This window comes from Pelecanus crispus, chromosome 2, assembly GCF_030463565.1.
Source record: "Pelecanus crispus isolate bPelCri1 chromosome 2, bPelCri1.pri, whole genome shotgun sequence".
Taxonomy (NCBI): Eukaryota; Metazoa; Chordata; class Aves; order Pelecaniformes; family Pelecanidae; genus Pelecanus; species Pelecanus crispus.
This window is the reverse complement of record NC_134644.1, coordinates 22,181,059-22,206,783: the sequence shown is the minus strand read 5'-3', so window position 1 is coordinate 22,206,783 and position 25,725 is coordinate 22,181,059. Positions and strand designations below refer to the sequence as shown.

At 38.0% G+C, this 25,725-nt stretch overlaps 1 protein-coding gene across 1 annotated transcript in view; it reads left to right on the top strand.

Annotated features, from left to right (window-relative positions):
* Positions 1-25,725, top strand: part of PLXDC2 (plexin domain containing 2) — a 289,801-nt gene that overhangs the window by 113,173 nt on the left and 150,903 nt on the right. Inside the window, exon 2 of the mRNA XM_075705348.1 lies at positions 12,567-12,778. Within this exon, the coding sequence (XP_075561463.1) occupies positions 12,567-12,778 (212 nt within the window). The remainder of the gene's footprint in view (positions 1-12,566; positions 12,779-25,725) is intronic.

Below are 25,725 nucleotides of genomic sequence, written 5' to 3'. Positions count from 1 at the left end.
GTCTACCAAGTTGAGTCCCTATAAGCCCAGCTTCATTTACAAAATAAGGCCTTCCAAAACACTTAAGCACACTTGTGGGTTTTTAAGAAATGTACTGAACTGTCTTGTTCTGTGAAATGCCTCTATTCTTTTTTTACCCTCTGAAAAGTAAAATAACATACTCTTCATGTGATCAATGTGTAGCGATCTTCACACATTACATAATGTCCTATCTTCCACTTAGAAAAGCACAAGGCACAGCAGAGAGAGGTTGTAAATCTGCCCTTTCATAAGCGTAGAGTGATGTCATTTGAGCTGGCTCATCCCTGCACAGCTTCTAAAGCACCATGTGCTTTGCAGCATGGCAGCATCCATCTCTGCCTCCTCATTAAGAAAATGCACAGATGAAATGTATATACATAGCATGCTGGCAAAGCCACCCCAGCAGGAGTGCTGCAAAGCTGTTAATATTTTTTCTTGGGAATGTTGTGATAGAATTGGAAGTGTATAATAAGGAAAAAAACCACATTTATTCAATCTTTTCCCAGAATGTGCCTATCCACATACCTAAGTTTCATGTAAGTTCCATGTATTAAAAGGGGATGCCAGCAATACAGTTCCCTCATTTTATTTCGGCACAATGGAAGTGCATATAAACAGTGTCAATTGTAATATATATAAAAAAACCTAGACTTTATTTGTAAATTCTAAAACCCTTTTACAGGAGTTGAGTCCTTCCAGTCCTGTTGGTTAATTAAAAACTGTGAAAACATGCCCTTCCTGCACTTTACTCCCTGTATCTGCACAGTCCACAGTACTAGTTTATCTGTCTTTTGGGAGAAGAGAAAGGCAATATTCAAGACGCTTTATATCGGGCTGTCCAATTAAATATTTGCTAGATAATTTCATTGCTTTGATAAGTTTCAAGATTGATGCAATATTTTATCTTCTGTTTCCCCAGTATCCCTGCAGTTTTCAAATGGATTATTTCTTTTCTGCCAAACAAAGAATGTCTTTCTATCATTCATATCTCTAACTGGCTTAATTCTTATTTTTATGTCTCTGCTTCCTGATAGATTTAATCCAGCTGTTCTTCGACTCTAAATACATATCTACAACAATTCCTCCTTAATGTATGATTGATTTATTTTTTTTGTTCCCCCATCTAGCAATGCAGATTTTGTGCCAGAGCTTAAGAACAGTCTCCGCTCTAATTTCCTCCATTAGTGTGCTAGAAACATGATGTTTTTCTCCAGCAGATCTCCTGATGAAGCTAAAATGAGAATTTTTCCTGAAAAGAAGCTGAAGAAATTTAGACCCATTTTAATTTCAGTGACAAATTTAATCTTTCTTTGATAAGACAGAAAATAGTTTGCCCCTGCACAGTAACAGAGAGTCTGGAAGAAATAAACAATGGCATTTCAGTAATAAAATAGTACATAGCTATTATCTAGCGCTTGTCATCACTAACACAGAATATGTTTAACAGACAAAGCCAGTATCATTATCTGCATCTTACAGATAGGAAAAGTGAGGCATCCATTGAGCTATTATGCAAAAATACTATAAAAAATTAAGTAACCCAGGTTTCCACAGTACATTTTTAGTTCCTTTTATATAATCCGTCTCTACACCATATATATTTACTATAGTTAGTTTTCCCTTGTGCTTCCTGGAAAGATGAAAGGCTCTGACTTCCCTAGTGCCTGGTCTTACAGAGGGCCATATCTACAGTACTGACTTACTGCATCAGGCCAGATTGGAGCCCTTATTAATTTAAAATCACTATTATATTTTCAAAAGTCCTGAAAATACCTACTTAATGCATATGGATGAAAATGGAAGGCAATACATCTTCTTTTTTAAAGTTTTGTACTATTCTTTTGGAACAAAAGATACAGAAATGAGGGAACTGGGTAAATGTATAGGGAAATTTAAGTTGAACAGCAATTGTGGGTTAAGCGTGAAGACACATTGAAACAAGCTTCAAGCTATTCTTTTAAAAAAATTATCATTGTCATTTCTTGACCATCCCATCTCTACAGAAAAAGCCTCAAGAATAAAACACAGTAAGCATAACTCAGTGTATCTATAAAGCTAAGAAAATTAGGTCAAGAATATTTTGAGAATTTTAGAGTACTAACATTTAATGTGTTTCTCAATCATTGCTGACCTAATCACATAAGCCCAGTGAGATGACCTTTATTTTTCCTAACCCTTGGAGCAACTCCATGATTGAACATGCCAATTTACTACTTTTATTTTTTGCAGGACATTTTATGAAAACCTTGTTTTGACACCACAGTGTAGTGAGTTCTGGCACTAAGCTTTCACTTTTTATTAAATGAATTCATTAATTCCACAAATGATCAGTCTATTTACTTGGAGCTGGCATAACCTTTCTAAATCCTGGATCACTGTTGGTCTAGGAAACTTTCATGTGCAGAAAAGCAAAGAAGGTATAAAATTTCCTTATTTAATCCATAATGAAAATGGAGTTTTAAATGTTAGGTTCTGTATAAAATCACTTTGTGCATTTTAGCATTGAGCTGAAGGAAAGCCCAAGTTATGTCTCCACAAACAGTTGTAGATTTTAACCTTCCCATCTTCAAAAACTTTACCAGCACAGTGGAAGAAAAGTCATGCAGCTTTTTTCTTCAGCTTTTGTAATATCACATACTATTGCATTCCCTGCTACACGTTTCTGGGCAAGGGTGAGTGCTTGTTCATTTTCCAGTTTTCCAAATCCTGTGAAACATCTAATACTGCAAACCACTTCCTTTCTACTCCTGTGAGGGGGGCAGAGGGTACTGAGGACACAGCAGGAAAAATGTGTCATGTTTCAGTTGCGCCCAGGGCTACATTGCATGATCTGCCTTGTTTGAAGGTGTTCAGGTTGGTTTGAGTTCTGAGTGGTGGCACTCTTTATGTAGGCTGCATTTTGGCCCACTGCCACAGACTGAGTAAGAAATGAGTTAAGAGTGAGTAGGGGGCTTAGGAGTTTCTCCCTATTTGCCGACAAACTTGTTAACAAGGTGATTACAGTCTGTTGGGCACTCCTGACAAGGACGGAGAGGAAAACCTTGGTCTGTGTATCCGTCAGTGTTTGTTGTACCTGATGAGTTGTTACACTGCTTTTCTTCTCTTACTTCCACCACGCTGGGTTTCTCAGATTTTAATCTGCGTCTGCGAGGTGATGTTGCGTATACATGTATGTATGGGTAGCTCCGTTGTGTTGATATGTGAGCTTTGTTTTCCTGTCTGTATCTCTTTGCCTGAGCCACCAAATCCAGCATGGTTGCCTTTGGTGTGAATGCTGACATTGATCCCTGTGCCTGACTCAAAGTCAGCCTGACAGGGCTACCCAGGAAGCCAATTACCCTCTGATGCCACTCCAGCACCAGTGAGTGACAGGCCTGTGGAGAGCTAACTGATGTTGTCTTGGCCAGAGCAGTGTCCCTGGAATTGCTGTTCTTTGCCTCTGCAGACTACAAAAAGTGTAGTGCTGTCTGTGCTAATACGTTTTTCAAGAATGGGCTTGCACCTTTCTTAGTCCCTGGCTTTTCCTCAGGCTGAAAATGAAGATAACCCTTCTACCAAAGTTGCATTTGCCATTGACTGCTGGGAAGGGCATAAATTAGCCAATCTAGCAGAGTCTGGCACATCCCAGATATTTGCTCTCTTCTCTCCTGACAAGTCATGCAAAAGGAGTTCCAAACATATGCTGCAGTTCAAATTATGAATGACTATTTCATTTTTATATGGTTTTCTCCACTGCCCAGAAACAGAAGTTATTCCTAATGATGTGACTGCAAAATTGTCCATCTAACTTTTTAACTCCATTTTTATCATCTACATATCTGTGCACATTGGTGAAAGTCTTCTAGCTGAATAGATTACTTGCTTGTTTCGGTTAAGCCTGAATCTAGATGAGAAGCTGACCCACCATGGGGCTGGCATCCTTGCATTGTTCTAGTGCACAGGTTTGCTGGGTCCTTCAGGAAAATGAAAGATGCTTTCAAATGGGAAGTGTGCAGTGGACACATTGGAGATACTAGTGTCCGATGTTGGCAATCATACTGTAATCCAGTTATCGACTAGAAAACCACCTTTATAAACTTCGTCCAATATGTTTAAACAAGGTACAGTTGGTATTAGTATTCTCTGGAAAAACTTGGAGTCTAGGTTGGAAAAGCAAGAATTTGCATATAAATAGAATATTATAGAGGGATCTCCATTTCTCTTAGCAGGACAATTTTTCTTTGAATTCTTTATTTTTTGCTGCTTTTTACACAAGTAATTTTGTGTCTTAGTGAGGGTTTGTGACATAGTGAAGTTTGGACAGAAGATGCATAAATTACACATGAATGAATATTTTGACACTATTGCTATGATGGTTAATCACAAAACCTCAGATTATTTAAAACATGTTAACTTCCTGTTTTTCTATGCTGTAGTTTGATAATCCACAAGAAAATACAGTTATGAATATTTTGAGTTGTGTGCCAGGAATATAAGAACATTACAGATATTATTCCTTTTGCTTTACATGGAAACTTAGTATGTGATAAATATTCACCTAGGTACACTTGGGTATCTGCATTGCTAATAATTATTGGAAGTGCTACTGGGAATGTGGATATGAAACCTATTTGTATGGTGTGCGAACATTAAGTGATGTTAATCATGCTCTAATATGGGTAGCTGAAAGTAAAAGCCCGGAAGGAAGAATGCAGGCATTGTTCAATGTATCAGGAAGCACCTCCTTTCTGCTAGTCAGGTGAGATTAGGAGAGGCAGGCTTCCCTTCTAAAATGCAAAATTGTGTGCTGGAAATAAGGAGAGGAAAACAAGAACCAGGAAGCATTTTTTGAGTAGGCTTAAATTTACAACCTTACTAGGAAATTTTTAGGGATCTCCAGCTGAAAAAAAGGTTGAAGGCCAGTGTTAATAAATGGTTGTATGTATAGCAAAGACCAAAGCTATGTGAAGAAAACCCATACTGAAGTTACAGCAGCTGAGACAAGCAACACTTAAGGAGAAAGAAAACTCATTACTTTCCCATTTTTCATTTGGAGAAACTATTTCAGTTGTGCATTGTATACTGAGTTTAGATAGGTACTAATAGCATGGTTCTGAATTTTTTCATGCGTTCCATGAGGTCCAGCTCTCTGACCTGAACCACCTGAAAGTTCTGGAAAATATCACATTAGTAACAATACATCTGTGGAGTTTTAAATAAAATCAGAACTACACAATTCTGGCTTTTCTGGTTTTTGTTAATAGGGATGCTGCGTAGTACTCAAATTGAATTTGCCATGGCTGGGTATCTAAACCTATTAGAGCTTCTTCTTTTGTAAGGAAGGCTAAACAAGAATCAATTCCATCTTCATTTTCTGTAATTTCCTTTCAAAGCGATTTTGTGTCCCTGTCTCAGAAAGTGGAGGGTTGCGATAAAGGATTATACTCTGCATTGTTAGCGTAAACATAATTGTGTTTTTATTTTTCCAAAAGTAATACAAAAGGTCTGCACCTGTGGGATGCAGATGTATATGAGACATGAAAGAGCCTGGTAGGAGCGAAGTGTTCTATGCCCTCTACTGTTACCATCAGCATTCTCTAGACTCTTGTCACTGTTTTAAAACTCAGTTCTGAAAGCAACTTAAATCCATCTAAATTGTGTGTATAAAAACATTTAAACACATCAAATGATATCACATCTTTTTTTTTTCCTTTTTAAATCTTCTTCTTACTACAATGACTTCAAAATCTTGATACTGGTTAGGTTTTTGATGATGACTGATACCACTGTTTGCTGACCAAAACTCTCTCTCCCTTCTTGTATTACCCAGCATCTTTAAGACTGCAAGCTTTCTTTGAGGCATAAGTTGTCTTCTTTTTTTGTTCTGCATGTATCCAATTAGTGATAAACGTAGGTCCTGGTTCCCAAGTGGAACTGACAGGAAGAGTAGCAAAACAAATCCATAATACATTATAAAGCTGTAATCAGATTGCTTATAAATTCAACGTACATTTTAAATTACTGTGTTTATGTAGCTGGGGAGTATGATTGGTGAAGCTGGAATTAGACAATATTTCCTCACTGTTGATGTGCACTAATCAAAGCTACAGTATTGCTACCAGTGGACTCGGACTCCTGACTCTACCAATACCATTTTGGTTTGCCACTATACATTACATATATATATGGCACATATATATATGTATACCAGTATACATATACATACCAGATAACACAAATAATTGCAAAATTAAAGTAAATCAGACAATTAAAAAAAAAAAAAAACAACCAACTACCAACCAAACAAAAAAAACCCCAAAGAACCTGCAGCAGTTATAGTTGTGATGAAGATAAAGTTCTACAAGTATGGTAATACACTCTTTGGGACCACCTGTAGTGGTGAAAAATAGTTGTTGAATAGAAAGAGGTTGCAAAGGGAAAAGTCTGAATTCATATTGTTGATAAAATGCACTTGTAAGGAAATTACCAGTTATGTTATTTCCCTGCCGTAGTACTTATTATTGATACTAACTCTGTAGTAGACACGAGTCTTATTAGTTATTTATTGTATAATTGCAAGAAAAACATGCATCAAGATGGTGTTATTATTTTAGACATTATTCATTGTTCTGAGCATACAATTCAACACCAGTAGTTTCAGTACTGTGATCATAATCTGCCATCATTCAGTATTTTGTTATCGTTAACCTCTAACTCCCTTTGCAGGCCACACAAATTCTCATCCCCCATTTGGTTAAAATAGGATCAACATAAGCATCATTCTCACACGTACTATTAAAATTCTTTTAGCAGTTTCAGCCAAGCTTTAAAAAGAAAATGTCAGTGTGTGGTCTTTTGTCGTTTTTAAAATCATGATCCAAATTGACACAGCTGTTTGTGTGCTAATTGTCACTGTGGGATAGTTTTTACAAGTCATGTTATTTATGAGTTTGTTAAGTAATTTATCCTGTTATTATCATGGACATATTGAAAGTCAAGCATGTCTGTTATTTCGTTCCTAAATTAAGGTCAGAGAGATGGAATTGGTCCTAGTCCCACGAATCAGGTACAGCATAAAAAGAAGTCTCTACAGTGTTGAGCTGTTCATAAGCAGAGATAATTTAAACTGGAAATTATTCTTTTTACGAGAAGCATGATTGCTTTTGCTGTGATATTGGGCATTCAGTATATGAGCACTCTACTTGGAGAATCCTTTAAAGGAACATTTATGTTTTGAATAGTCTATCACTTCATGGGTCCAGTATTCGTATCTTCTACCAATATTTATTGGGTTCCTCATCTTTACTAATAAAATGGTCATAGTAGAAGTAAAGATTGATAAGATGGGCTGTAGAAAGTTACTTAAGTCAAAGGAGTATGATGGCATTTTCAGTTCCTTGATGAATAAATTTGATTTCACTGGCATTTGGGCTGTGGCAGATTTAGAAAGATGATACTATATCTCACAAGCAATCTGTTGAATAGAGGTTTCAATATGTGAGTATTTCTGGGCTTTCAAAAAAAAGTCTTGTTGATTATGGTGCATTTGTGAAATTAGTCAAATTCCAGCGCTGGCCTAAATATGTGCAATCATGAAATGTAATTAACACGTTCTTCAGAAATGCAATTCTGAAATTCTGGTGTGCTGAAACATTTCACAAACCTCTGACCTCATGGAAAAGGAGGAAAAAAAACCAAAACCAGTTGAATTAGTGGTAGATTATTTACCTATTTGGCTTTTTTGTTTCAAAATAGGGTTTCTTTCCTCTTTAATTACATTGCTGTCCATAAAATTTTGAATGTTTTTTTTTCTTGTAAAGTGAGAGCTAGTTCTTCATTCTAAATAAAGCTTTATGCAGACCAGACTTCCCTACTAAATCAGAGCTGTCTTAATTCTCAAACTCTACTGTTTCATTTTGGTTTTATTTACTTAGAATTTTTCCCTTTTTGTTTGAGGGCAGACTTGACAAAGCAGAGAACCTGTGCCCTCACCATAGTCAGGCGGCCTCTTCCCTTTCTGCAAATCTTTCTTGTATAGCCCAATACGCACTTCCAATCTGTAAGAGCTGCTTGCATAATTCACAATATTGAAGTAGACAAACTTCTCTATGTATTCAGTTGTTGTCCACTTTCAGCATTGATTTATGTTAATGATATAAGTGTTAAGCAGTTCTGTGTATTTTTGTAGTACAGGACACGCATCTTCTTGCCAAAAACCTCAGACTAGCAGAGACACCTCAAACGTCAGGTCCTGATGTACAAGCAGATAACAGGTTTTTGTCATGTGTCCTCCATCAGGGTAGTTTAATACAGTTTAAAGGCTTGTTTAGTAATTGTTAAAATGCAAGCTAAGGTAGTCAAAAAGCTATTATCTGGGTACATGGTTGTTTAGGCAATAGATGCCACCGTCTTTTAAAAGTCTTTTTTCTGTGAGAGTGTAAACCTGTGCAGAAGGAAATGTGAAGCACCTGTCTTAGATGTGAGTAAAAGTGACTCTGTAATTTTCACCTACTCCCCTTCCCCAGTTTCCTCTCTAAATATTCTGCATAGGTCCTTCCACTTTGTGTGAATGATGCCCCTATTCCCTGAAAGCCTTTGGTGGTAATTCTGATCAGTCACTTCAACTGTGAAGGGCTGAACTGGCCAACTGCAACAAGAGTTTCCAACAGTCAGTCATTAACTCCAGATCGTCTCAGAGCAATGAATGCTCTTTATAGATTTGTTTCTCTCATCCCCACCCCACTGCCTTTCTAGCTTTATTCAACACAGGGCTGAAATCTTAAATTTTAACTTAACCAAGGGGAAAAGGAGCTGCAGACATAATTATTTTCATTGCCAATTTTATGAAAAATTCAAGGACAAGAACTGAAAGATCAGACCAAAACACCAGCTTAATTACATATTCATTGGAAAGTCCTGTAGTCTATTTTCACTGCTTCCAAAATATTACAGTACAATATCACTCTACAGACCTTCACACTGAGGTATTTGCATGCCAGTGACAGAACTACATATAACACTCTTGTGGTTTGCACATAAAAGTATCAGTTGAAACTGTAGCCCAATTTTAACTGATTTGAAAGCTTGTTGTACTTCTGAGTCTCTGTTCATACAGGTTGAACAAGTTACTACTCATCTATGTTTGCCAATATTATGATTTTATTATTAATCAGATATTACAGCATTTGGCTGCTTTCCAGTTGATATGAATGACAAGTTCTCCTTCAGTGTTAATTAGGTGTGAGCTCCAAGATCTAAAAGATAAGAGTATAATACTTTGGTACATTTCCTCTAAAATGCCTTTTATGTGATTTATTCGCTACACAGAGATTTCAACCAGAAACATGAAATAGTTCTAACTTCTAAAGTATTGGAATTTTCGGTCTCTGAATGCTTTTTCATCATGAGCTGCCTGCGTTTAGAACTTGAAAATTAATTTACCTATCCATTATCTGAGAATTTATATATTTCAATTATATTTACATAAAAGGAAAACACCCTGTTCAGCTCATTTAAAAAAAAAAAAAAATATCTTGTTTGTCACTTTCTCAGCATTAGAGATCTGTCGGGATAAACCAGAGACACCACACTGGATCAGAGCTGGTCTGACCAAGCCCATCATCTCTCTCTCTCTCTCCATCCCCAGTAGCTTAAGGAAAAGGTTTAAGGAAGGAGGAAGCCTACAGGAAATTTCTCGCTTTATTCCCTGAAAACACATCCAGATTTTATCTCACATTGTACCTTCAGTAGCCCCACTCTGCCAGTCCAGCATAGTTAACTAGTCTAGTGGTAACACTGGTAGAAGTTTTCAGAGATAATAGTGAAAAAAAAAACCCAAAAGACTAGTTTTAAACTGAAAACATTATCAGTTCATGCTTTTAATTCTTGCTACTATTAAATTTAGAAGGCTATAATGCATTCTGAATACAGTTAGATGATTATAAAGCTTCTTTATGTCAGTGTATCTTGTACCTGTAAAATAATATTTATCAGTGTAATGGCAGTAACAATATGGTTTAGAACATTTTCTATGTTTCAAGAGAAAAATCACATAACTAAAATAGTTGAAGCAGGATAAAAGTAGTGCACTGATGGCATCAAAGATTTCTCTAATGGGGAACGGTCCATGCCAAATTTTGCAGATGCCATGATGCAATTATACTGTAAAAGAAAATTATGGAGAAAAATTAGTGGAATTTCCAAGCCAGTGGAAATACCTGGTTGTGCTTATTTCCTTCTTCTCTCCAGCACTATGTTATTATTATTATTTTCACAAGCAGTTTATGTTACATCACCTTAAATCTTAGAAACCACATTCGTTTCTATTCAGGGTGTAGGAGAGCAAAGTGTAATTGCTTTCCTTTACAGACGAGGCTCAGCCTGAGACGAATAGTATTTAAGACCCTCCCCTAACTTTTGCGTTTTCTATTTGCTAGTTTCGGTGATTGCCTCAACATGTTGACCATAAAAAGAGTAGGCTGCAGTGGGAGTGCAAAAGGAGGGTAAATATGCTTTTTGCCTCTCTGAATGTGAGATCTGAACCAACAAGGGCAGCCAGGGAAGATGCTTGAGAAGAAGGGAGCAGGGTCCCGCAGACAGGTAGCTGTTGCACTGTGACCCCTGTCTGTAGGTGTTTAATGCTCTCTGTGCCTCACAGCGGGTGCTGAGGTGTCTTAGTGCTGCAGACATGGCTGGGGTGGGAGGGCAAATGTTGCCTCCATGGATCCAGCCTCAGGCATTGTGTATCGCAGACAGAAAGTGCCTATCTGCAGCTGTATCTGAGAAGTTTGCTGCGTCTGTCAGCTTTCTGATGCCCTTATCCCCGTAACATGATGGTGAGAGCCTCCAAGCTGAAGCAGAGAGGGCAGCTTTGAATAGATTTTGATAAGGACCACAGAGGAGTAAGTCAGTTCATCCACTGAGCTGTCCCTCTGCATCTGGCAGCTGATTGCCTGATAAAACAGGGAGCGCAGTGGCAATTTGTGGAAGACAAGTGTTCTAAGGCTTTTAAGAAATGCAAGGAAACAGGTTTCAAAAAGCCACCAATTAAAAGAAAAGAAGTCTGAGTACTTGGGATCCATGGAAAGCTATGGCCTCAGATTGCTTATTTTGCATCTCTGTTAAATTCTGATTTCTCTAGCTGACAAAGCACCTTCAGCTCACACTAATTTCAGTGTGGTTGAGAGCGACCAAATAGCTTAGGAAATAAGTTTGGTAGATTTGGGGGAACTTGATTGAAAAATAGAATCACACAGAGCCTAAATTGTATTAGAGACTGTTTCTGTACTGTAACTCTTTCTGGTCTGTCAAGAACAATGTCTGGCAGATTCTCCTTTATCCATGACTCCTATACCTGTTCCTTTTGTGATGCAGTAAAGCCTTACTACTTCTTTAAACATTTGATTGGTAATTTTCTATTTTTCTGTCTCTTCTGTACCTAGACAACATATGTGATGCTTAGTAAGGACCTTGGAAATGGTTTCTTCCTTTGCTCAGAAGCTTCTGCTAAACAGAAGCAATGGAAATATTTCTACAAATAATTTACTTACTGGTCTATCCTTTCCCTTGGTATTTTTCTTTTACTTTGCCACTTCTCTTGAGAGTTCATTTTGAACCACGCAGTTTTGTTTTTTGAACAAGATCCCCTTCTTCCTGGCACATGGAAAGTACAGAACACCCTTCTACTTCTCCTTTTAGACCCGAAGACAGTATGAAAGGCATATCTGATTTTTGGTGCAAAGTATGCAAAATTACTCTACCCCTCTTGATGGTGCTAACTGAAGTAAATTAACAAAAAATACTTGGATTGGCTTTTGGATTGGGCAAACTGGAAACTACTGAAGGATTTATGGTTTTGTCTTGCTGATAGTTTCACCAACATGAAGAAGTTGTGAATGAGCATGAATAAAGTCCAAAAGAAATATGTAAAACACACCAACCCAATGGCCAACCCATTGCAGGGGACATGGGGGGTGTCTGCAGACTTCACACATCATTTGAATTTATCACTTATAAAATGGGGCAGCTTTAATTTTGCACTGGAACAGACGTTTATGCGAATTTCATGCCTCTCATAATGTTTATTTGGCTGCCTTTCACCATGGCTTCCAAGCTCTTTCTAAATATAATCAGTAGCAAAAGCTAACTCCATACCAGTGTTTCTCTGCCTCTTCTACTTTTTTGTTAGATGATTAACTGATTTTTTTTCTTAGCTTTATTTTATTTTGAAAAGTGACACCTATGGGTAGACAAGTATCAAAGTTGCAAATGTTACAGGGAAAACTTTTCCCGGACATAAAATAAGCAGGAAAATAAAACATTTGGGATGTTTAGAGGAGTCTACAAAACCTAGTCCAAATTCTTGAATTTTGTAGAAGAATATGCTATCTCTTCTTTTAAACTCTTATGCTGTTGTAGAAGCTTTATCAGAGATATAATTGGCCACGCTATAGAATGGTTCAAAACATATATTAAAAGATTACTACTCTTAGGTTTTCTGTTATGATTAGTAAACCAAAGTTCCACTCACTTATTATCTTGTTCTTTTTTTTTTTTCTGTCAAACAGGTGTGTTTTATGAAGTTGTTCAGAGCTTCCCTCAAGTGGAGGAAAATGTGCGAGTGGATTCACATGTAAACAGCCACAGGTGGAGAAGGCACTCAGAGTCTCTCAAATCGGTTGACACCAACAGAGCTAGCATAGGGCAGGATTCCTCTGAGCCGGGAGGTTTCACAGATTTGCTGCTTGAAGAGGGACATGACAACACCACCCAGATTGAGGTAGAAATTCATTCTATCTATTCTTTTTATTCAATTTGTTATCTTTGATTGGGGATAAGTAAAAAATGAAGACACTTACTTAAGTGTACCCAAACATTGATAGGGGAAAAGAACCTCATGGTCTTTGTATTTCTGCCCCTGTCAGCACATGGAAGCCAGCTTTTTTGCCTGTCCTGGGGCTGGAGCCTGTCCTGTCTGACTTCTGAAGATAGTCTCTTGATGATGTCTGTTTCTGTTGGAAAACAGTTATGGGAAGTCCCATGTTGTAGCAGTTCTTGCTGGAGAACTGAAAAATGAAGTAGTATTTAAAAAAGAAAGTAAAATGTAATTATTTTTTAAAAGTTTGGATAAAGACCTCCATTTGTGAGATTTTGCCTGGTCTTTATGGGGAGTGATATCCAGATAGTAAGGGGAAAAGGCCCTAGAGAAATAAGAAATTGGAAAAAATTCTAGGTTGGCCATTAAAAGAATTTGCCCACATTATTTGATTTTTGGCCTTCCAAGGAAGAATAACATGGATCAAATCCATCTAAATGACATCTTGGGACATCAAGTCCATCTAAATGAAATCATGGTACTTTCTTCCTCTGTTTTATGCTTTCTTTCAAACTCTGATTGCTTGTTTAAAAAACTTAAACTGCCAGATTGCCCTTGTATGGACTTAACGTAAATCCAAGTGAGCATGGGTTCTGTCTTTAAAGCTGCTGTCAGTTTCAAGTACTGTAGGGAGAGCAGAAGTTGACCATAATGTTATGTTGTGATTGATTGATGCAAAATGTCTCTGCCTGTGATGATTTGTGGGAATTCTCCTATTCTGCTATTTTATCTTAGTGGTTCTGCATAAACAGACTGGCTGAATTGATTTTGTCTTTATACACAGATAGCAAGTGTTAATATTATAATTGTTGTATTTTTACTGTGGTTTTTTTTTAAGTATTAGAATTGGGGGTTTCTTATTAATAAAATCTACATCTTATTTTTCAATAAAATACAGCTTGGAATAAGCTACACTTAACACTTTTGGTCTTTATAGTCTGCTTCCAAAGCAACAATGCTATTTATTTTTCAGTTCTGAGGAGCTCACACTCAGACAAACAAAACAGTTTTCAGATTTTGGCTTGTTATCCTACACAATAACAAAAGCAAAGCAATATAAAACCCATCTGTAGAGACAATGGTGTCTCTAAAGCATGAGTCAAAAAATAATAATGCTTTCTGAGAGGTGTGTTTTGTGTCTGTTGTTTTTTAATCTTGCCAGTTTGCACAGTACTAATTATGTTTCCTCTTGCATAAACATAGAAGTCACTAGTTGGTAAATTATATTTTTGAATTGCATGTTGATTTTATGATTTGGTTTTTGCCCTCTGTAATCCCCATCTGGCCATACTTGTACTAATTCACTCAGGCATGACACAGATCAATCCTTCTAATTATTTTAGCAGGTAAAGTGGAAGATGTCTCAAGTACAGGAAAGTTCATGTAGCTGATCTTTCCATGGCTTGCCAGTAGATTCCCATGCAGTGTCTCCATTCAGTTGAGTTCCAAGCTCTTCTGAAGCAAAATGGATCAGAGCTCCTGCTCTACCACTCATATATGGAAACGTTCAGGAAAAAAATGAATGCTTGCAAATGGACATAGATAAAATGGTATTTTTCTGGGCCATCTTTCCTGACAGATTAATTTCATTATAGTATCTTAACCTCAAAAGAACATCACCCTTACTGAGTTTATTGAACTCAGGTTTTGTGTTCAGTCACAGCCCTCTTTTTTTCTAAAGTCTTCCCAGCACAGCAAGATGACTGAGTTGTGGTTTTTCACATTATTGGATTCTGTTGTAAATCCCTACTACAACACACAGGCATTTTACAAAAACCCCTTGATGCCCAGCTTTGTAGAGGAGGTAAAGAGTACAACAGATATTCACAGTGGAAGAATCCATATGTCACAAAGTCTTCTGCAGCTTGGGAGCTTATTGGTAGTGCTGGAGAGCATATTGATTTTTGAAACCCTTCCTCTGTATGTGTTGCAGTTCTTGCTGAAGAAAACCCAGAGAATGAGTACTACCTGCCACTCGTATTTAATGACACTACAGAATTACAGCATCCCCCCATTACAGATTCTGTTTCTCTCAAAAGTATTTGTTTGGGCTTGCCATGCAAATGTGGAGGACTTCTTTTACTGGAAGGCTAACAGTGATGAACATGTCTTTAATTTTAACTTGATACTGTTTTCTGCTCTTCTTTGTAATGATGAGTTTAATTTCTATCCAGCTTTAAAAAAACAAACCAAACACTGGCACACCAACACCCCACCCCCTGCCCCGGGGAAAAAAAAAAAAAAAAAAAAACCAACCCAAAAAATACCCCACACCAAACCAAAAAACCCTGACCAAGCACAAAAGGGAAGGCAGTATGCAGAAATTTCTGCACAGTGTTTAAAAATAACTCTGTTTCATGTGTTATCAAATCTATATAGTCATAATGTAGAAAATAATGAAATCAACTTGTGTGGAGCATAGCTTAGTTTCACTGGCTTTTTTTGCTTTTAAGGTAATAAGATTTTTCATTCATGTTTTTCCATTGGAGTTATTGGGAGTTGTTCTGTAACTTTACAACAGCACCATCCTGGGTCTCCCATTGGCCCTAATCCGTAGGCTGTTTTCAGATCAACTTGAGTGGAACATGAACTTCAGGCCTTCATGAACAGCTATAGAAAGTGCTTTGTAAATCAGTTTATCACATCTTAGCAGTAGCCAGGGTGGACCTGCTCCTATATGTAGGAAAAATGGTAATGGCCAGATTCTCTTTAGAGATGCTGTCTCTCGGGTCCAAGAGCTGGAGCAGTGCCACCACTAGGGACTCCAGGACATTTGCTGTCTTTCTTCACAGCTCTGTTTTGCCTCTGCCATTTGTTTGGCACTGTGATTTGAGACAAAACTCATGCAAAATGATGGACATATGCAGGTGCTTTTTTGAATAAAGATGTTCTCTTGAACTGGACTCTCTGGCAGTTGAATTGCATTGCAGAGAATAGCAGAAGCAGTGGCTATAGCCATTTGATGTGCAGGACCTTCATAAATGAGCAGGGCCTTGGGAAGAAGACAAGACATCTGAGCCCTGTTGTGTTGCTGGAGAATAGGAATTTTGTGGTCCATAGGTACAGTGTTGTGACAGCACAAACTTACAAAACTGGATATGCCAAGTGAAAGCCAAAGGACAAGAAGAACATGTTTCTGCTGCAAGCCATATTTTCTATGCATGTAGCATTTATGGTCTTTCCGGAAAGCTGATAGCAAGCTGGAGATTATAGGGTAAAATCATTGTATAACAAATGCTTATCATAAACACTTTGTAAAACAGTATGACAATCTTGAAAATATTCTTCTTTTCTCGTAGTTTAGTAGGGATATTATAATGTGCCAATTAGGGACTAGAATGTTGTAAATACAAAAATGTTCCTAAGGATGGAGGTTGGTCCCATTTGCTTCATTTGCAATTGGTACTTTGGAACCCAAATACAGAGGAGGGAGAACATGTAAGTCTCTGGGGCCGTGTTCTGTGAGTGGTTTGTTAAGGTTTCATTCCCACTACATAACATAGCCAGAGAGAGTGAGCAAGATCTGAAGAGGGACAGATGTAAAAAGGGTGAGATCCCATCTTTTACACATGGGCACAAATGTTACAGTCCTAGAGAAATCCCCAAAGCAGATAGCCTTGGGACAGGTGGAGAAATAGGTTGTCAGTAGTCCAAATTAACCGTATGGTCAACCCCAAAAAGAAAGTAATGATGCAGTTGCAACCAAATTGGCTTCTTGGCTTCATGGCAGATGAAAGCATCAAAGAGTCTGTCTCCCTTTGAAGATAGGAGCATCCATGGCTAAGGCATATCTTAGAGAAACTTCAAGTGACAGCTTTTTTTTTCTTTTTTTTTAAGATATATTATTAGTATAGTCTAACTTCTTATGTTCTTTTTATGGTTTTCTCTGTAGTTTGGCTTTCCATTTGGTAATTAAGGATTTAACCTCTTGCCTTTGGGGAGGGTGTGGTTGTCCTGTTCTAAAATATGGTTAGTTTGTAGTGCTTAAGGAGAACTCAAATGAATTTGAAGTTGTTCTTCTACAAAATTCAAGAATTTGTACTAGGTTTTGTAGACTCCTCTTCTTTCTAGGTTTTGTAGACTCTTCTTCTTTCTGCTGCTTTTATTTATCAGGACATTCAGAAGTGCCTTTTATTTAGAACAAATAGAGCCTAGGAAATGCAATGTGTAGGGTGAAATTTGTTGCCTGCAAACACTGTTACTTGAAAAAGCAATGAGCGTGAAAATACATCATAATGAACATGTCTAGTTCGGCATGTCTTCTTTCAAGCAAGGAGAAAAACAGGATAAATATATTACCTTTCTTCACATACTCTCATAAAAAAGAAATGTATGCTTTATAATAACTCACTGTTATTAAGTAAATGACTTTACATGTATTAATATTGTTAAAATAAACTCAGGTTCATGTTCATGGTACAACTGACCCTTCTAGTGATCCTCAAAGCGCATTAGCCATAAAGGTAATGAAGGTGGGTAGCAGAGGTTCTTGTTGCCTGTTGCTCTTCTGCATTTACTGGAGAAGGAACTGATCCCCAAAACTCATCTAGTACAGATGTTGGGTCCCCAGTATCTACCACTGAGGTATCCACAAATGCATTCCTGTTTTGCCACAGTGCTTCCTAACATAGGCATGGCCACTGAGCACTGGAAAAGGCTTAATAATGCATTGATATATAATTGTGCATTACACAGATGTTGCATAATAATTTTTCCACAGTTTGAAATGTGCATGATTTTTCAAGTGATATCCTGTGATTATGGCTGTGTAGAGAGCTCTGTACAGAGGTGATTTGCCTACTGTATTTATAATTTTTGTCTCTTTATCCCAGATCTTCTGTAAAGCAACTCCAGCTGCTGGCTTTACAGAAGATTTCTCAGGAACTTGCTTACTTACTTGGTCCTTTGCTTCACCATTCTCTGTCCTTGATCCTTTTGACTGCTTAACCCCAAGTGAACAGTACAACACTACAAAGTAAAATTCAAAGAAATTGAAATGAAGCAGTCTCTAATATAGAGCTTGTATTTGCATTAGCAGAAGATGACAAACTTTGCAAAATAACTTTGGGACATGTGAATTACTTTTGAATTTGTTGTCACTGTATAGAGATTCTACATCAAAACAAGAGTCTTTCACAAACTCAAATATAAAAAAGAAATCCAGCAATAAAATAACAGATTAAATCATAGTCAGGCTTGAGCAGAGTACAGCCATGCTAACAGTAAGGTTTTATTGCTTTGCACTATGAAAAGAGTGAGGAAAACATAATTTTTCATATAAAGTCTTAGAACAAAATGAATGATTGCAACTGTATAACAAGAAAAGATTCAGTTCCAAGTAAGAAACAGCATGCTAAGCCTGCTAAGTCAAATCAAACCTGACTGTACCTTACTTTCTCCACTCCTCCCAACATAGTACCTGTGAGCATAGAAAACTGTGGCTATTTCAGTGCGAAAATTTATTTTTTAGGTGAAGTGTTGTGGTTTAACCCCAGCCAGCAACTAAGCACCACACAGCCACTTACCCTCTCTCCCTGCCCCATGGGATGGGGGAGAGCATTGGAAGGGTAAAAGTAAGAAAACTCATGGGTTGAGATAAGAACAGTTTAATAATAGAAATAAAATAAAAATAATAATAGTAACTGTAATAATAAAAAGAAAAAAATGGTGAAAAGGAAAACAACAAGAGGAGGAACAAATCTCAGGAAAAACAAGTGATACAACTGCTCACCACCCGCCGACCGACTCCCAGCCAGTCCCTGAGCAGCGATCACTGCCCCCCAGCCAACTCCCCCCAGTTTATATACTGAGCATGACATCATATGGTATGGAATAGCCCTTTGGGCAGTTTGGATCAGCTGTCTTGGCTGTGCCCCCTCCCAGCTTCTTGTGCACCTGGCAGAGCATGGGAAGCTGAAGAAGTCCTTGACTAGCATCAGCAGTACTTAGCAACAACTAAAGCATCAGTGTGTTATCGGTATTATTGTCCTACTAAATGCAAAACACAGCACTATACCAGCTACCAGGAAGAAAATTAACTTTATCCCAGCCGAAACCAGGACATGAAATGATTCATTTATTCCTGTGGATCTTGCCGATATCTCCTGCTGTGTATTGCTTTTAACCAAAACAGAGTTGTTGCTAACTGAAGACACCCTTCTTTCTTTTTCTCTCCTTTCTTTAGTTTCTCTAGATGTTGTTTGAAATGCAAATTTTTAGCAGTTCCTGTAGTTTAGACCCAGAAAGCATTTTGCCCCTATCAGAATACCACTGGTGGATTTCCTACTGGCAAGAATCTTTTGCTGAATTTTGCATTTCCTCCCAGAGTTTCTGACCAGAAGAAGGCTCCTCCCTTATCAGGCCCAGTCACTCATGGAAGTGAAGATGTCTCATTCTAACTGGCAAAAACAACAGTAGAGATTGAGTTTTACAGCCCTTGGGATTTGAGAGCAATTACTTTCAGCTACTGACAGCAATGTCAGCATGCCCACTGCTGTGTTCTTACTGCAAGTCTGAGCAAGGAAAAAAAAAATAATGGTTAAGATTAAATTACACTCAGCTGGACAAATGATAAGGCAGTCCTGCGATAACTGCTCTAATGCACTGTATTAAAAGTGGAAAAACTTGTCCATGCATAGCTGAAGCCTCAAAACGAAACAATATCATAGTCACATAGTGAGCTGTCAGTTCGGCCAAGCCTGCCTCTGTTTTGTTCTTTTTTTTCTTTTTTTTTGTCCCCCTTTCCATCCCTATGCTTTAATGCAAGTTCTATCTGAAGGACTTAGAAATAAAGAGCAGTGTTACTAACACTGTATTCTGAAAACATGGTCCTTCCAAGTTACTGAGAAGAATATTCTGTACTTAAGAAAAAAATGCTTATTATCATATAAGTTTAATGAGTATTTGTGTTCTCTTTCCTTATCCCAAGCTATGACAAAGACACACTTCTAAAGTCTGTTTTCTGACTTGCCATCTCTTAGAGCCTTTAATTGTCTGTGTAGAGTTGCCAGCTTGTTTAGCTTTTGAATTTATAGTTCAAATATCTTGCTTAAATAGTGTTTGTATCTTCCTTTCCCTTTCAGTGATTCTCAGCAATGCAAGAGTGAATTCCATAGACAATATTTTGATATTCAGTGTAATAAAATCAGGGATGGTATTGATCTCTGCATCATGATCATCACACTTGCCAGCAGTGTGCCCAGGTGGCCAAGAAGGCCAACAGCATCCTGGCTTGTATCAGGAATGCTGTGGCCAGCAGGAGCAGGGAGGTTATTGTCGCCCTGTACTCGGCGCTGGTGAGGCCGCACCTGGAATACTGTGTCCAGTTTTGGGCCCCTCACTACAAGAAAGACATTGAGGTGCTGGAGCGTGTTCAGAGGCGGGCAACGAAGCTGGTGAAGGGTCTGGAGCACAAGTCTTATGAGGAGCGGCTGAGGGGACTGGGGTTGTTTAGCCTGGAAAAGAGGAGGCTGAGGGGAGACCTTATCGCTCTCTACAACTACCTGAAAGGAGGTTGTAGTGAGGTGGGTGTTGGTCTCTTCTCCCAAGTAGCTAGCGATAGGACAAGAGGAAATGGGCTTAAGCTGCGCCAGGGGAGGTTTAGACTGGAAATTAGGAAAAATTTCTTTACGGAAAGGGTGGTCAGGCATTGGAACAGGCTGCCCAGAGAGGTGGTGGAGTCACCATCCCTGGAGGCATTTAAAAAACGGGTAGATGTGGCACTTCGGGATATGGTTTAGTCTGGTCTACCCTTGATTAGTCTAGAGTGGGCTTGGTAGTGTAGGTTAATGGTTGGACTGGATGATCTCAAAGGTCTTTTCCAACCTAGATGATTCTATGATTCTATGATTCTATGATAGAATTCTTTTTTAACGCATAGTCACATTTTAAGGTGGATTATAAAGTATCAAAGTAATGCATATTCAGTACAAATATTTAACTAGATTTTAGGGTTTTAAATTTTATTTGAATTAAAGCGTTTGACATATAACTGAGGAGGAATGAAGCTTTGCAGAACACAGATTTGTCACTGGAGTTGGCTGATTCTTTAGAGAGCAAAAGAGCAGTACTCCTGTTCTGAAATCTGTATTTGCAAAAAGCCACGTGAGGAAAAAAAACTAAAAACATGAAGGGACAACCAGTTTTATCTTTGATACCTGCTTTCTAACACTGCTTCATTTTGGGGACAGATCATAGACCATATAATTGAGTTCAAATAATATTGAGCCCTTGCCTAAAATAAGGGAAATGGCAAATTTTGTTTTAAGATCTTTTTAAGTTCTAAGTGAAGAAATCCACTTTAACTGATTTAATTACATGGCTGCAGCTTACCCAGTCTACTTGCAAAATCTTTATCATAACAAAAGTTGCATTCATTCTTATCTTTAATTTTAGGAAAGTATAGTTTTTTCTTGTTCACAGATTACTACATTATGTGATTTTTTTTGTGTATGTAAAGGATTCATTCAAGAGACGAAGGGAAAATTTGGGCTCCTCCTGTAGGCTTGCAGATATTTTTCTTAATCTTTGATTAACCTTTGGTCATTTAGCATAGATCAAGCTTACTGACATTTCCAGGGCTAAAACTACTGTGACTAAAAAATGTGGTTTTACCATCGAAGGTGGTATTACATCAGGTTCTCTGCAATTTCAGACCCTATCTTATGTTGTCTTAGACCTATTTCATGTTCAGTTGTATTTAAAACAAAGTTGTCTTGCTGATGTTAAGCTAGTGTAACTTAAGCCCAGAAGTCTCTGTTCAGATGTGTGCTGCTCATGGCTCTGTTGTTTCTGTAATGTTCTAGAGGATTAAATGAGTGTCCCATATGATTCCTCTCCGCTGCACAACATTAAACTGGGAAAGCTCTGGAGCTCATTGGCACTGAATGTTGTGGATGCCAAAATTTACAAAATTAGACAAATTCATGGAATAGAAATTTGGCAAGAATTATTAAACACAAAGGGAGTTCCTGAAGAGCAGATCACTGGAACCTAGGAAAAATGGGGAATTACCACTGTTCGACGCAGTTCCTTTACTCTTCCTAGGCATGATTCCCAATCAGTTCTGGGGACCAGACTAAAAGGATGTTTGGCCTCAGAGAGTACATCTGTTCTTGTGCTCTTATTGGTATCCACTCACTAAATTAAGTTAAATGTCATATTATTGTTTTCGTAGTTAGAAGCTTGAAAACTATAACAGAGATTTAGGATGTACTGGAGGAACAGTCTTGGGATATGCTGCAGTTGCACTGAAACCATTGTGGATATACCTTTTGCTGTTCTATGTACCAGAATATTTAGATGTGATATTTTCGTTGTAAGAGAGCTAAAATTTGCTGTGAAATGATATCATAATTGAAGGCTAATATGCATTTCTTGCAGTGTTTCTAAACACCTTTTATTACACTCTTTTCAGAAAACGTTATTGCTATTTTAAAATCTTTTTATTCACACTTTTCGAGAGTTTATTTTAGAAAATTACCTTGTTACTTTGGAGATGATGGAGATGGAGAATGTAATTTATTTTCAGAAAAATCAAGTCTCCTTTTTTTCAAACTGAGTCAAGGGGAAAAAAATGTTCCTTACTTCTTCATGTGATGTTAGGGAAAGTATTTGAACTTTCTCAAAAAAACAAGCTGCTTCAGATGACATCCTATGTCAAATTCAAATTTATGTAAATTATTGCTAAATCCAATATTTAACTGATTATTTTTAATAGCTATAAAGGAGAGCCAGAAAGTGAATTGATCTGGAAGCAACACCAGTCACACATAAAACATCCTAGTCCTCTACTCATTAAATCACACCAAACAGTATGTCACCTGCAACTAGAATTAGAATCTAGGACAATCATTAATTTACTCACTTTTTTCTGCTTGTCCAGCTGAGTTTTCCACCCGTGATGTCACACTTTCTAGCTGGCCAGCAGACTGATATATCACTGTCTTGATTTTTTTTCAGGTTTTTCAGTTGCAAAATGGTAAACTAGAAAAAAGCCTCTGTCATGGTTTAGCCCCAGCCAGCAACTAAGCACCACGCAGCCGCTCACTCACTCCCCCTACCCCAGTGGGATGGGGGAGAGAATCGGAGGAATAAGAGTGAGAAACACTCCTGGGTTGAGATAAGAACAGTTTAATAATTGAAATAAAGTAAAATAGCAATGCTAATAGTAACAGTATAATAATGATAATAATAATAATGATACACGAAGCAAGTGATGCACAATGCAATTGCTCACCACCCGCTGACCGATACCCAGACAGTTCCCGAGCAGCGATCACTGCTCCCTGGCCACCCCCCCCCCCCCCAGTTTATATACTGAGCATGACGTCATATGGTATGGAATAGCCCTTTGGTCAGTTTGGATCAACTATTCTGGCTGTGCCCCCTCCCAGTTTCTTGTGCGCCTGGCAGAGCATGGGAAGCTGAAAAGTCCTTGACTAGCATAAGCAGTACTCAACAACAACTAAAAACATCAGCGTGTTATCAACATTCTTCTCCTACTAAGTCCAAACCACAGCACTATGCCTGCTACTAGGAAGAAAATTAACTCTATCCCAGCCGAAACCAGGACAGCCTCATATATCTTTTTGTATTGAACTTATTAATTGCTTACTTAAATCAAGTTAATCTTGACACTTGCACTGGGTCTTGCTACAGTCTTCAGCTAGACTGAATTCGTTACCAGCTCTGCAAGAAGTGTCGTAGCCATAAGCCTGGCAAAATTTCATTATTCTCAATCTAAGCTCAAGGGGTGATAGTTCTACTAATAACTCAGATATAGCTGAAAAAGAAAAAGGCAAATACTGGAGGTGAGATTCATTCTCTATGTCTTTTAAACTTGGAGGGTGGAGAGAAATTCCTAAGTAAGGGAATTCACATTTCTCAGTCATAATCCTTAGTTCATTTCCACATGCTTAGCTATGTTGGCACACAAGGCATTTAATTTAACATGCTGATGATAATGAATTTTTATAGCAAGGAAGGAGTTGGGGGATTCAGAATTTAATGGAATTTACTTTTGAATTTTTCTTCATAATAATTTTTTACATTTCCATATCCCTCTTCATCTCCAGGTTCCTAAAGTACATTACAATTATGCCAGAATCACTGAACTCATGGCTGAAAAGAGCTATGAGCAGTAGCAACAACAGACTTTGTACTTTCTTTCTGAATTAATTATTTCAGTCATACATCCCTCAGCCCTTGCTTGCAGAAGTTGGCTGAAAATAGATTCAGCTGGTGAAAGCAGAATATTAGTGTGGCTGTGAAGACTGGGAAGGTCTCTTCTTCCCAGCCACTTTCTTTCTCACCCTCTTCACCACGTTCACCCTGGAGTGCCCTCATGAGGGAGACTTGTATCGATCCAGTCACGCAAAAAGCAGAGGATGATGCTCATTTCAACCCATGCAAAACAAACAGCCCTAGCTAATTTAACAGCACACAGCAAATTGTACATAGCTGTTTTGGAGCAGGGAGTGAGGGTGAATACATTACCGAGTTGTTAGTGCAGGGGAATTTGGGTAGGTAAGTAAGAAGTTGTACGCTAAGCTACATAATTCCAGTTTGGATAACAGCAATCCTTAGGGATAGATTTTCAAAGCTGTGGGAATCCTGCTGACATTGATGGATTACTCCGTGCCACTCTGAAAATCTTTCATGTTTTTGTAACACGGGAGAGTCAATTATCTCTTATCCCAAAACAGTAGCAACTTGGCATGTAAGCAGATGGGTACATCATTTCAGATTTGGTCAGACACTTCCTTTGACTGTGCGTAAATTTAGTAATTATAACTTGAGAGCTTTTCACATCTATCAGGAAGTCAATGGCCTGTCTTCACTGTAATTGCATGAGTTATACAGACTTTTCAAGGAGAATAATAAATCGGGCCAAAACTCAAAATTCGTATCAAGAGGGGCATCAGAGTTAAGAAAGTTCCATTTGTAAAATGTGCATTTGTCCTTCCAAAAATGCCAGCTGAATGCTATCAACTGCTGAAGAAAATGCTGATGAAACATTTTTAATAGCTGTAGTGTTTCATACACAGAAAAGAAATTAATAACTAAAGGAAATAACAGATTTTTTTTTTTGTTTTCTTCTGTAACACTGGTATGTATTTGTGTGCAGTATGTCTAGTTTTTCACAGACCATCAGTAAGAAAATGATTGTATTTTTAGAACACAAAATTGGCAATGGAGATTTTGGAGAGTCTGCAACAAATTGCAGTGTGAATAACAGGGAGAAAAACAAAAAGAACAGCAAACTTTCATATATTCTCCAGACTTTTTAGTGGCACAAGATTTAACAGAAGTGATGTGACAGGGTTACTGGAGGTTTGCTTCATGCATTTGTATCAAGCTGCATGACTTTTCAAGAGTGCCTATTAAAATTTTTAAATAAATGAAAGCATTGCTCTCTTTAGAGTATTCTTTCTGTAGCCTTAGCAACAAAAGAAGTAGGAAAACCTGTCTGTCTGATCTCATACAGGTGGAGCAGTAAAATGCCATGAGGGATAAAATGCCATGATCTCTCAGAGGTATTCCCCTTTTGCTCCAGTACTGACAGCAAAAGAAGATTTCTCAGGTTCTTCATGCCTCAGGCAAACTATGGATGCTTCTTTCCTGGTGTATTGAGTGGAAGAGTGTCTTCCAGTGCTAGAAGAGGCATAATCTGCCTCCAAAGTGCTACTGCTGAGCTTAGCCATATCCAGGAGTGGGCCAGCAATGAGTCTTCATGTCAGCCGCCTGGTGGGTGCTCATTTGGGGAGTATAACTGACTGGCTGGTACAGTGGTTTATAGCAAGTTTGGTGAGGATGTTTGTGATATCTTCTTTCCATAGTTATAAGCAAGT